The sequence below is a fragment of the Anolis carolinensis genome, chromosome 2 (genome assembly GCF_035594765.1).
Source record: "Anolis carolinensis isolate JA03-04 chromosome 2, rAnoCar3.1.pri, whole genome shotgun sequence".
Classification (NCBI taxonomy): domain Eukaryota; kingdom Metazoa; phylum Chordata; class Lepidosauria; order Squamata; family Dactyloidae; genus Anolis; species Anolis carolinensis.
In genome coordinates this window covers 183,910,604-183,924,031 of record NC_085842.1, presented here as the reverse complement: position 1 = coordinate 183,924,031, position 13,428 = coordinate 183,910,604, and the positions used below count along the sequence as shown (strand labels likewise).

The 13,428-nt window shown below is 42.4% G+C and overlaps 1 protein-coding gene across 1 annotated transcript in view; it reads left to right on the top strand.

Moving 5' to 3' along the window:
* kcnd1 (potassium voltage-gated channel subfamily D member 1) overlaps positions 1 to 13,428 on the top strand; it is a 101,862-nt gene that overhangs the window by 77,391 nt on the left and 11,043 nt on the right. The window contains exons 5-6 of the mRNA XM_062971278.1: positions 3,804 to 3,899; positions 9,201 to 9,448. Coding sequence (XP_062827348.1) covers positions 3,804 to 3,899; positions 9,201 to 9,448 — 344 coding nt within the window. The remainder of the gene's footprint in view (positions 1 to 3,803; positions 3,900 to 9,200; positions 9,449 to 13,428) is intronic.

Below are 13,428 nucleotides of genomic sequence, written 5' to 3'. Positions count from 1 at the left end.
CCAACGTAGTGTGCGTTTTAGTAGTCAATTTTTTTGTAGTCAGTGTTTTAAATTGTGATACTTTTTCTGTCAAATTTGTTGTATAACATGATGTTTTGGTGGCTAATTTGTATAACGATTACCTAATTTGATGTTTAATTGGGTTTTCCTGAATCTGTTCTTATTATCCAAGAGATTCAGTTATGCAATGTTGTGCAGGGATGTTTATGTTGGATAAGTGAGATTCTACTGTATATTTATAATTTTGTAAGGAAGGCGTTTGCGTCATCCCCGGGCACTGGAAAAGGGTAAATAAATAAGAGAAGAGGAGAAGAAGGCGCTCTGTACCTGCTCAGGGGCCAGGCGGGAGGCGTGGTGGGGTAAGGTCTGCCCTTCTCCTTTGCCCCTCCATCCCGGCCCTCCCTCTCCTACCGAAGGCGGCGCCGGTGTGGTGGTGGGTTGGCAGGCCTGGTAGGCCAGGGAAGAGCGGGCTCCGGTGGAGGCGCAGGCCCGGGGCGTAGCGGCTTCCTCCCCGCCTCGCGCTTCCCGGTGCCGGCCTCCATGTTCTTCCCGCGGAGGAGGATAGGAGGAGGCCTGAGCAGCGGCGAGGAGGAGGAGGGGGAGAACGGGGCCGGGAAGGCGGGCGATGGGGCGCTCATCCGCCGCTGCAGGGCCGAGAGGAAGGAAAAGGGGTGGGAAAGGAACCTCCACACACACAGAGAGAGGCAGGACTCGCTTTCCCAAGCGCCTCAAGCGGAGGTAACATTGTTGGCGCGAAACACCGGGAAGGTACTGAGGGAGGGGGAAAGTAGCCTTTTTTGTTTCCCAGGCGAGATGTGAGGCCAGGGGCGGGCCAGCATAGGCCCTCCGGGTGTTTTGGAGTGGAACTCCCAATTCGAGGATGGGGAGCTCAGCCTCGTGAGGCGGAGATGTGCCTTCTCCTGGCGAGTCTCTGGCTTCGGCGGTGGAGGCGGCGATAGAGGGGGAGGGAGGGGGGACGGTTTTGTGTGTGCACGCGCACGCGGGGGAAGAGTTGGGAGGATTGTGTTTGTGCGCATGCGCACATCGCCTGTTGTGTTTTTTTGGTGTTGTGATTGTGTTTTTTGTTTGTTTGTGTTGTATCTTACTGGAGGCGGGGATGATGGATTGCGCTGCCAATTTTCGAGTTTGGGGGGGCTGTAGATTTGTTGTTTTGTCCATCGCCGTGATGCCATCACTCTTTTATATATATAGATAACCTGCACCTTGAATTAGGACCGGAAACTTACCAGCCAGTGGAGCTGATTAAACAAGTGGGTTGACTGCTGTACACTTGTCCCCTTTGGAATTATTATATTTTTTCCTTAGCTCAGGAGCTCGTAACCTGTGGTCCCCTAAGGTTTCATGGATAGACTTCAAGGGTTTCACAGACTGGAAGGATTAGCAAATAAATAATCTTCTCTTCAATTTCCTTCTGGTTAGAGGCAGTCCCTGAGTTACAACCATCCAACTTGCAAACAACTCAAAGTTAACAATGGGTGTGAGACCACAGGAAGTGAGAGAAATCTACCCCTCAGAAGGGAAATTCACTCCTGAGAGTTATCATGGGGAAAGGGGGTCTCCACTGAAGCCTTATCACCATTCCTGGTTTCCATGACAAGCCAGATTTTTCAAAATACAAATGTCACAAAGGACAGAAAGTGGGGTGAAATCTTCTGAACAGTGGCACAGACAGAAAAAGAAACATCACAGGGGTGTTAACCCTTCCCTATACTGCCCAAAGCTTAGATTAGATAGATAGATAGATAGATAGATAGATAGATAGATAGATAGATAGATAGATAGATAAAGGGTGGAGTTACAAACCTACAGAACCTATCTTGTTCATAGCTTGGGAGATGCCTGTATTTTGAAAATGGTGCTAAACTGTGTGTGTATGTGTTTGGTGGGTGGAGTGGGGTAGAGATGTAGCAACCATAGTTTTAATCAGACTCTCAGTGGTTCCAGGACACTGACAAACCTTAGTTGCCTGGGGTTTACTTTGGAAAAGTAAATCAGGGTCTTCTTCATTTTTTCCCTGACTTTCTTCCCACTAATTGCCCGCAACTTCTGTTGGAGCTGTCCAGAGTAGGAGGTCTCCTAGCTTTCACCTTCTTGAGAGATTCCAGCAAGAATTGGGGATTCATTTCTCTTACTGAGATATATATTCCCCTGTCCTATGGGTAATCTCTCAGAGACTGTACCCCAAGGAGAGGCAATGATGGGCAGGCCAAGATCCTACAGTGATTGGAAACCCGTCTTTTCTTTTCCACTATCTGCCAGCACTGCCTTCTGCTTTCAGCCACCTGCTTCTTTCCCTTCCATTTCCCTGCCCTTTTAGTGGTCTGTGAACTTACCAAGGTCTGAACTGACAGAGCTTTCAAAATGAATGCAAGTGCCACATGACTCTCCTAATATAGACATAGATTGCCCACCCTTAGAGTAGAAGTAAGAGGCACCACTTTTTGGTTATTTCATGCCCTAGTGTTGTTTATATCCCATCATTCTCCCAAGATTGGGACTCAAGACAGCTTACTTTTTTAAAAAGGAAGAAGAACAATACAGCTAAAAATATACCAGAAGTGAACATTACAATGAGATTAAACTGTTCATAATATTAAAACAATTTAAACTGACGCTTAGAAAGATAAGATGTAATTGAAAATATAAAAAGCAATTTAAAACAATACAGCAGCCTCAGGCCATTCTTTTAAAATGTTCTATAATGAAAGCCCGTCTGAATAAAAAAAAGGGGGGGAGTTCTAGAGTCTGGGAGCGGCCACCAAAAAGTGCTGTTTCATGTCCACATCAACCGTGTCTGTGAAGGCAATGGGACCTCTCCGGACCTCAAGGTCTGGGCAGCTCTTATGGGGAGAGACAGGTCGCTTGTGCCCTCAGATAATATTTTCTTCCATAGAACCCTTCTCAACACTCAATAGAGCCACTGAGAATGGCAACAGAAGTCCAGATATTATTGGCAAGGGCTGTTGTGATAGTTCATCACCATCTGAGGGAATTGTATACTTGACTTAACATGTTCTAGTGAAGCCCTACTTTAGATACAAGGAAATCAGATGCAGGCCTTCTCTGCTCCAGCCTCAATGCTGTCAAACAAAAAATTCCTGTTACTGCTGGTACCTCTCTGGCTTATCACAATCCCAATTTGTTTTAGGGGGACATTGGAAATGGGAACTAACTACTATATCCTCTCATTCTGATGAGTTTTATGTGTCATTTGTATTCTCTGATTTGAATGAATTGTTCTTTTACTACTTTTAAAAAATAATTTTAGTTTTATACATTGTTATGATACAGGTATGAGTATTTTAAAGTGAAAAAAATAAACATATCACCAGTTGATAATGAATTTTTCTGAAGACTGACCCAGTTCTAATCAATTTTTACTTTCCTGGCTCTCCCTCCGCTCCACCCCGAGTAATAAAACGACATTAAAAAAGTAGAGAGGAGTATAGATCTGGCCAAGCCATAGCATGTTTTACTTTTCAGTATGCAGGGAATTACTTTCAAGTGGAAAAGCATTCCAACCTTCTGTTACCCACTTGCAGCCAGACATAACATGATCCTGTGCTGCTTGCTTTAAAGCTGGCCTACATACACTAGCACTCTATTTGCTCACATATGTTCCCATGCCCACAGATTGTCCTGATGCAAAGGCACATTGGCATTCAAGGCAGACTCTCCAATTTAGATGTAAACGAGAGCGTGTGTGTATGCATGTCAGTGCTGTGTGTGGTGCATCCTGTCTAATTCAGTCTAACATCTCTCATCCCCTTTCTCTCCCACAGGACAGAGATCCAGACACACATGCCTTGGCTGTGCGCAACCGCTCAGCCTTTGAGCAGCAGCACCATCACTTGTTGCACTGCCTTGAGAAAACTACTGTGAGTAACAATATATGGATAATATATGAGTAACAAAGGAGGGATGGGGGCAAAACAGGTGGAGGATGGATTGAGCGTGGTGATTTCAAGGGGCTTTTAAGATAGGTAATGTCATCTGCTTGCTTTCCATCTTATACAGACTTGGGTAGCTTTAAAAAGTGAGGTTGTCCCTTCTGGTATTCTGGAAAGCAAGAAGTATATGCCGACCTCACTTTCTTGCTCTGGACATTTAAGGTCTTCATCAACAAAGTTGAAGTTCAATAGCAAAAAATTCCTTCATTAAAGTTTCAATCTGATGCATACACTCCGAAGACCAAGCATTGCTGAACAGAGGGAGGCTTGCTATGTGCCTTTAAGTACAACAACAACAATAATAATAATAATAATAATAATAATAATAATAATAATAATAATAATAAGAAGAAGAAGAAGAAGAAGAAGAAGAAGAACCACCACCACCCACCACCACAACAACAACTTTATTTATAACCCGCCTCCATCTCCCCAAAGGGACTTGGAGTGGTTCACATGGGGACCAAGCCCAAGAATTAACAGATAAAAGCAGAACACAATAACAGCATAAATAATTAAAACAATAAAATAAAATAAATATTTTCTGATGTTTGGCACCTCTAAAGCGAAACCTACCCTGGCATTTTCTTGGCAAGATTGATTCAAGGGAGGTTTGCCACTGCCTTCCTCTGAGGCTGATAGCACATAGCTGGCCGGAGGTCACACTCTGCATTTCCTTGGGATTCAAACTCTGGTCTCCCAGCATTCTTGTTCAGGACTTGAACTAGTATACCATGCTGGCTGTCCTCAGTGAGACATAACTTGCAAAAAATTGCATATATATCAAGGCATAGATTTAATATAGTAATACTGATTACAGTGTTGATGTAGTAGACAATTAGCACTTCCACTAAGAACAGAGAGGCTGGATAGCTATCTGTTGTGAGTGCTTTGATTGTGTGTTCACTAGATGGCCCTTGTGGTCTCTTTGAAATCTAGAATTTATGGTTCTGTCTAACAATCCAGTCAGCTCTGCCAAGGATGGTTGTAATTCTAGTGGAGGAGAATCAAACCACACACTACAGGTCTTGGTAGTCTCTAAGAAAACTTCAGAGGAATTTAGTTCATTAATGAGACATGTAATGGTCCCTTTGACCAACCAGATGCATTGGTTTTCATCTTCCAGAAACCCCAGCATGACTTATGTTAAGGGACTACATGAGTTGTAATTCAAAACACTCAGGGCACAAAAAGCTCCTCAATAGAACCCTGGAGAAAGCTTGAGACAACAGTGTTTGCTTGGCACTGTCCAAGGTCCTGTTTTCAGCTGTCTGTTTGGGCTTCTTGGGCTTTTGACTTGACTTTGAGTGCATCTACACCCGCGTTCTCAACCTGAGGGTCGGGACTCCGGGGGGGGGGGGGCGTAAGGGGGGTGTCAGAAGGGTCGCCAAAGACAGTATTTTCTGTAAGGTCATGGGGGTTCTGTGTGGGAGGTTTGGCCCAATTCTATCGTTGGTGGGGTTTAAAAGACTCTTTGATTTTAGGTGAACTATAAATCCCAGCAACTACAACTCCCAAATGTCAAGGTCTATTTTCCCCAATATTTGTGCCAAATTTGGTCCAGATCCATCATAGTTTGAGTCCACAGTGAATGTAGGTGAAATACAACTCCAAAACCTAAGGTCAATGCCCACCAAACCTTTCCAGTATTTTCTGTTGGTCATGGGAGTTCTGTGTGCCAAGTTTGGTTCGTTCTATCATTGGTGGAGTTTAAAATGTTCTTTGATTGCAGGTGAACTATAAATCCCAGCAACTACAACTCCCAAATGACAAAATCAATCCCCCCACCCCACCCCACCAGTATTCAATTTTGGGCATATCGGGTATTTGTGCCAAATTTAGTCCAGTGAATGAAAATGCATCCTGCATATCAGATATTTACATTATGATTCATAACCATAGCAAAATTACAGTTATGAAATAGCAACGAATATAATTTCATGGTTGGGGATCACCACAACATGAGGAATTGTATTAAGGGGTCACGGCATTAGGAAAGTTGAGAACCACTGATCTACACTGCAATTATAGAATCATGCTATGGAATAATGGGAGTTGTAGTTTTAGGTCTTTAGCATTTTCTTCTAAAGAGTGCAGGGGCGCCGCTAAACTACAACTCCCATGATTCCACAGCACTAAGCCATTGTAGTTAAAGTAGTGCCAAACTACATTAATTCTAAAGTGTAGATACACCTGGAGTTAACGGGATTTGATCTTGTCTACATAGGCATCAGTGTGGTGCAGCACTTTGAGTGTTAGACTTACAATTCTGCAGATCAGTATTCAAATCTCCACTCGGCCATGGAACCCACTGGGTGGCCCTTTGGCAAATTTACACACTCTCAGTCCACAATATCCTATGATAGATTTGCCTTAGAGTCACAGTGAGTCACAGATCCCAGGTTTTCTGCTTTAACCTGGATTATATGAGTCCCCACTGCCAGATATACTGGGATAAACAGAAAACATGGGATCAGATCCTGGGATATAGGGCCTGTCTGGAAGGGCCCTAAGCAGAACCAGATCAAATTAGTACTTGAATATCAAAAGCTATGAGGTATATATCAGTGGAAAGTAATGGCATCCTCTCCAGTGTTCCTCTGAAATTACTGAGATGGCCATAAGTCAACAGGCAACTGTTCTCATACAGAGTCAGAGATAAGGATCTAAGCTGGCAGTGGCAGAGTTAGCATTGGTAAGGAAGGCTTAGATGGATAGTTGGAAGAAAATCCCTCTGGTTTATCAGATCTCTCTGGGTTCCACCGTTATAAATTCAAACATATCTACAGTCATGGAGATTAGAAATGTTGGTCTTTACAGAAAAGGAAAGGATCCAAGCTGATATTCTTGGGGCAGTAAATTCTGCAACATATTCAACCTTCCTCATTTGAACATTATGACCGTATACGTGCAGCAGAGTCACAATATTAGCCTTAAATTATATAATGTAACTTCGAGAGCTGCTGTCGTCACTGTTGTTACTTCACTTGCACCCCTCAAAAAGATACACAATTTGGCTTGCAAACTGTAAAATGAATACAAATGAAAGCACAAAGAAATCGGTTAAAATCTATCTTTAAAAGTATTGTTAAAATGCAGTTAAATTCTCATCAGAATAAAATCAATTTAAAAACAATCTGTCCAAAAGGAAAAATACAAAAATCAATAAAACAGCATATCCTCCAAGAGCCAAAAAGATTGTCTTTCTTGCAGGAAAGAGTAGAGAGTGGAAGGAGTTTGAGAAACAGTAGTTAGGAATAAGAAGTAGAACTGTGGTAATAAAAGGGGAGTAGGATTTAGTATCATGTACCCATCTATAAGAAAGTTGGAAGTCAACTTTTTCCTAGAATCATAGAATCATAGAGTTGAAGAGACCTTGTGGGCCATCCAATCCAACCCCCCTGCCAAGAAGCAAGAAAATAATATTCAAAGCACCACCAGCCTCTGCTTAAAAGCGTTCAAAGAAGAAGCCTCCACCACACTCAGGGGCAGAGAGTTCCAATGCTGAACAGCTCTCTCACAGTTAGGAAGCTCTTCCTAATGCTCAGGTGGAATGCATTTATTTTCTTTTGTAGTTTGGCATTTTATTCTTGCTATGTATGTATTTGGTTTAGCTATGGTTTTTGTAATGTCTACCTTATGAATTAACTATGGTTCACATCTTTCAAACTGTATGTCGGGACACACTAGTATGTCGCCTGTAGTCCCTAGGTACATTGCATGAGAAATGTAATTTGTGTGTCGCCCCCCACCACCAAAGGCTGGTGATGTTCAAGTGTAGATACTCTTATAATTTTTATAATTTGCACAATTTGTTGATTGAGTTGCAGTAAATGCCACAAAAATGGCTAAGTTTCTAATTAAGAAAAGATAATCTGTTGACAATGATGTTTGTGATGAAACACATGGAGCAGCTATGGAGGAAAATACACAAGAATCAACTGTAGTACATGAGAAGTGTAAAGGGAAAATTCCAAACCTTGTTTATACAGTAAAGAGTACGGGAAACTTATATTTATACATTATTTAATACATATTATATATTATATGAAAATCTTATAAGGAGTTGATTTAACCTCTTGTTTAGTAAAAAAAACTTAGATTTTTTAATATGGATCCTAGGGAACATATATAGTGGCTAAAGGTTATTTAAAATACACATAATTGCATGAGACATACAAGATACATAACAAAGATAATGTAAAAAATTATACTCACAGAAAGATCTAGTTCTTAACATTCATACTCTGCAGGCAGTTTGATTCCAATTTGAGTATGAAGCTGAGTAACTAGTCTCACTGTTAATATGGGAAGCACATGTGTTCCCTATAGGATCCATATAAAAAAACTCAGAAAAACAACACAGGTAATAGGCTACATTCCACCTGATGAAGACTCTTGAGTTGAAACCAGTTGCGGTTTTGGAGTCTACTATTCATAGGAAAAAATGAGAACAATTATTATATATAAGAAGAGGAGTCAATTTATGTATTTGGGATCTACTACTTCCCAGTAAAGAACAATTATTGTTTATGAGAAGAGGAATCAATTCATCTTTTGAGACAAAAATATTATTTTTACCTTGAATGTAACAGTCCTTTGTTTTATAGCAATGCTTTGTTGTTTTTTTATTCATATTGATGCATTGAACTCTATATAGGTTTAATGACATTCAAAAAATCTCTGTATTACTATAACAGTGGATACTTGTCTTTGTAGTTCCAGGGAACCCATTTTCTTTTATGAGGTTTGCCAATAAGACTAAATTACTGTGTCGCGAAAGAATGCATGTCTAAAAAGCGTGTCAGCAACATGAAAAACTTGGTAGCATTTTGTATATGCATAATAGTGTATGAATTACTTTCTTTTTAAAATGCCTGTAGATTTTCATAAGAATCATACAGTTGGAAGAGACCCCAAGGGACATACAGGAACACACCATTAACACACTCCTCACAGTTGGCCACCCATCTTCTGTTTAAAATCCTCCAGGGAAAGACTCCACTACATTCCCAGGCAGCAGTTTCACTGTTGAACAGCTCTTACCATCAGGATGTTTTTCCTAATGTTTAGGTGGAATCTCAATTCCTGCAGTTTGAACCCTGTAATAAAATAAAGAAAGAGCCAGAATGTGTATGGCATGGGGGCAGAGTATACAAAAGGGGGACACTTATACAAATATTATTTTCTGCTTACCTCTCTTCCTGTCAAATTTCTTACCACCTGCAGAGTCATGAGTTTACTGATGAACACTCCTACAGCGAGTTCTGCCTGACTGAGCCCCTGGGCTACCGCACAAGCCGCAGCACCTCTCTCTCCTCCCAGCAAGGCAGCAAAGGGGGCCTCAGCTCTTCCTGCTGCCCCCGACGCACCAAACGCCGCCCCACCCGCCTGACCAACTCCACCATGACTATGAGCCGCGCCAGTGCTCAGGAGCTGGATACGATAAACAGCCAAAAAAGTGCTGCCCCCCAGAGGTGAGGGCTATCTTTCCATATCTCTTCCTGTGCTGCTCTTGGTGAATGCGTTTTCGATTGGGCCACTTCTTTTCTGTGGGAGCCTTTGCCTGTATGTGTTCTATGCTGAGGATCATACCAAAGCGGGAAGGAAGGAACAAATAGGATAGAAGACTAAAAAATGTGACCTCTACAAGCTGAGCTTTAGTAAATTTAGGTAACATATAGGATGAGTTTCCCTTATCCAACATGCTTGGGACCAGAAGTGTTTTGGATTTTGGAATACAGTCCCTGTATTTGCATGTAGGCAGCCAGTGGGGCAGCGGGTTAAACCGCTGAGCTGCTGAATTTGCTGACTGAAAGGGAAAGTAACGGCGCTCCATGCAGTCATGCTGGTCGTATAACCTAGGACAACACTGGCTCTTTGGCTTAGAAATGGAGACGAGCACCAAGCCCCAGAGTCGGACACAACTGGACTTAATGTCAGGGGAAAACCTTTACCTTTACCTACCCTACATCTGGGCCCCGTGGTGGCGCAGTGTGTTAAAGTTCTGAGCTGCTGAACTTGCAGACGGCATGACTGCATGGAGCGCCGTTACCGGCCACATGACCTTGGAGGTGTCTACGGACAACGCCGGCTCTTCGCCTGAGCACAATATTAGCATTATATATTACTATATTGAACTATACCACTATACTGTAATATTATATGTAATATATAACATATAATGGGGGGGGGGGGCCTGATGGCACAGTGTATTAAAGCACTGAGCTGCTGAACTTGTGGACCAAAAGGTCCCAGGTTCAAATCCCGGGAGTGGAATGAGCACCCGCAGTTAGCCCCAGCTCCTGCCAACCTAGCAGTTTGAAAACATGCAAATGTGAGTAGATCAATAGGTACCGCTCCAGCGGGAAGGTAACAGCGCTCCATGCAGTCATGCCGGCCACATGACCTTGGAGGTGTCTACGGACAACGCCGGCTCTTCGGTTTAGAAATGGAGATGAGCACCAACCCCCAGAGTCAGACATGACTGGACTTAACGTCAGGGGAAAACCTTTACCTTTACCTACCCTACATCTTGGAGATGGGATCCAAGTCTAAACATAAATATACCTATTACCTAACCCTGGAGGTAATTTTGTTCAATATTTTAAATAACTTTGTGAATGAAACAAATGTTGGGTACATTGAACCATCAAAAAGCAAATCTCAGCCACCCATATGGACAATTTTGGAGTGCTCTGGATTTCAAAATTCTGGACAAGGGATACTCAATCTGTAGTAAATACTCAAGAACACTTGTGTATGCCAAGATATTATTTAGCATTTGTATAGCTATTTATGAGATCCAGCGTGGTTTGAGTATTGGACTGTAACTGTAATTAGGCCTCGATCCATGCCTGGATATGGAAACTCACTGGGTGGCCTTGAACAAGCTGAATTCTCTTAGCCTCAGATGGAAACAAACAGAAAACTCCTTCTGAACAAATGGATTACTATAAGTTGCAAATGGCTTTAAGACACACAACAAATTACAATAGTTATTGATACAAACATATGCTTATACAAGGTTGCACCCTTGCACAAGCAATTGTAAGTCGGAAATGTCTAGCTTGCGATTCTGCTTTTGCAACCTCTGACAATTAGGGATATACTTCAATTAGGATTTTCACAAATGCACTTTAGGAAATATACAACTCCCAGCAAATACTTACACAGGCAATAGGGCATTTGCACAAACCTATTCTGGACTTCTCCCATCTTGTGGTGTACCAACTATGTTCAATGCTGTAACAGGAGTTGTAAGAATATTGGCATGCAACAGATTTCTAACCTTCGTATTCATTTACGTCTCTCCCTCTGTGATACTATTAGGAATATAGTCTGAGTCTTGTGATTTTTTAGACCTGAGATGCTGTGGCAGCCAATGGCTTCCATTATCAGCAAACACTTTAAATGAGTCCACACTTTAAATGAGTTTTCTGAAGTGTTGAACCCTTTGCCCAAAAGGATAGCTTCCTTAAAGTTCAGACTTAAAAACTAGAGTGGATTTGCCATGGAACTATCAGTTATTATGTTGAGAAGAGTCACTTTTAGCTCCAAACTATATTTGGAATCCCACTTCTATAAACTCACGCAAACACGCAAATATTTGTCTGGTAGTAGTGCTGGCTGCCGCTAAGTGGTGTTTCCTGGCTCACCATCACCACCTAAAGACCAGTCAAGGCAGAGCTGCTCATCCCAAGGTGGTGAACAACATTTCATAGGGACATCATAAATGTCAGGTCATCATAACATATCATCAAGCTGAAACTGCATTACAGCCCATTAAAACTGAGCCACAGCAATAACAATCATCTGTGGGCATCAAATGCCACATTGCTTTGTTTTTTCCTTCATCTCCCATAACTGCTGATCCATCCACTAAATGCTATTGGATTTGTTTCATTGCCAAGAGAAACTATTTGGACTTAGGGAACAGCTAAGCTGTAAGGACAGCCAGATCTGTTGTGTCATTAACAATTCTTAGGATTAATTTTTAAAAAGAGAAGTACAGTTTAGTAACAGAAACTGTCTTCATTTTACAGCAGCAGGGCTGGCGGTGATATGGAGTCACAGGAAGTGGGGAGTGAAGAGCTTTCCGCAAAATATACGGGTGTTGATGGGAAGCTCAGGCAGCAATCCCTGGCATGGGAATAGGGAGGTTATGTAACTGCGTAAGAAATGTCCTGATTTTCATCTTTGAACTCACAGTAAGCATAGACTTGGTAGGTTAGGATACAAGAGAGTGGTTGACCCAAGATCACCCAATGGGTTGAAATTGAGTCTTCCCAGATGATCTTCTTGCTCTGAAGGCCTCTAATGACTTCAATGGCTTTTGTGCAGTAATGTCACTTTTCACAGTGGATGTGATAAATGGGAAAGCATTTCACTTTACAAAGTCACCTTAGCTAAATGAGGGTTTTAACAAACTAAATCTACTGCCTCCTGCCTGGAGATGTTGTTGGTTTTCCAAGCACACACTTTCAGGGTTTTGAAGGCACTGTAGCTGCCCAAGTGCAGGGGCTTCTGTTCTGAACACTTACAACCCCAGTTTCAGTCCTCGGAATCTCCATATAAAACTGGTATAGGAATCGGGTGGCCGCCCAAATGTTATTGAATTGCCATTGCCCATGGGAGTTGCACTCCAATAAAAGATGGAGGGTCACGTGATTCCCATCCCTGTTTTCAAAGGAAGAGGCCAGTGGTGATGGCACAGGCTTTTGCTGATGCTTAGGAGTCCAGCTACCAATCAAAGGAAACAATACTAGGCTATTGAAGATGTGAGAGACAGTCCCATGGATGCCCTTAGACTCTAGAACAGGGGTCCCCAAACTAAGGCCCGTGGGCTGGATGCAGCCCTCCAAGATCATTTACTGGACCCCTGTCCTAAACATTAGACTTAGGGTTGACCTAAGTCTGAGACGATTTGAAGGCACACAACAACAGTCCTAATTTTGGACTATCATCGTCCGGCCCCACAACAGTCCCTGGGATCATGAACCGGCCCTCCACTTAAAAAGTTTGTGGACCCCTGCTCTAGAACTCCCTGTGAAATTTCACTTGATTCAAGTATTTGATGTGAAGCAGCCTAACAAAGTAGACTGTTTTCTGGGCAAAATGTTGTTTTGGATTTATTTTTCAAGTCCTAAAAAACAATAAAGCACTAAAAAATCTCAACTAGCAGGCAGAGCATTTGAAAAACGACTTTCTTGCATGCAAGAATAAAATTAGCAAATGTTTAGATCCCCAACAGTTGCAACAAATACCTTTAGCATCACATGCAGTTTGTTGCCTTTATCCCAAACTACTCTTGTGGTTGATCTAAGGGGGCCGCTCTTCCTGCCTAGAACAGCACGTGAGGAAGAAGAGAAAGTCAGAAACATTGGTAGACATCCCCAGCAAACTAATTACTGCTCTTTGGAGAGTCCCGCCTCCAGTTTCGAGGGCCACAGATCTC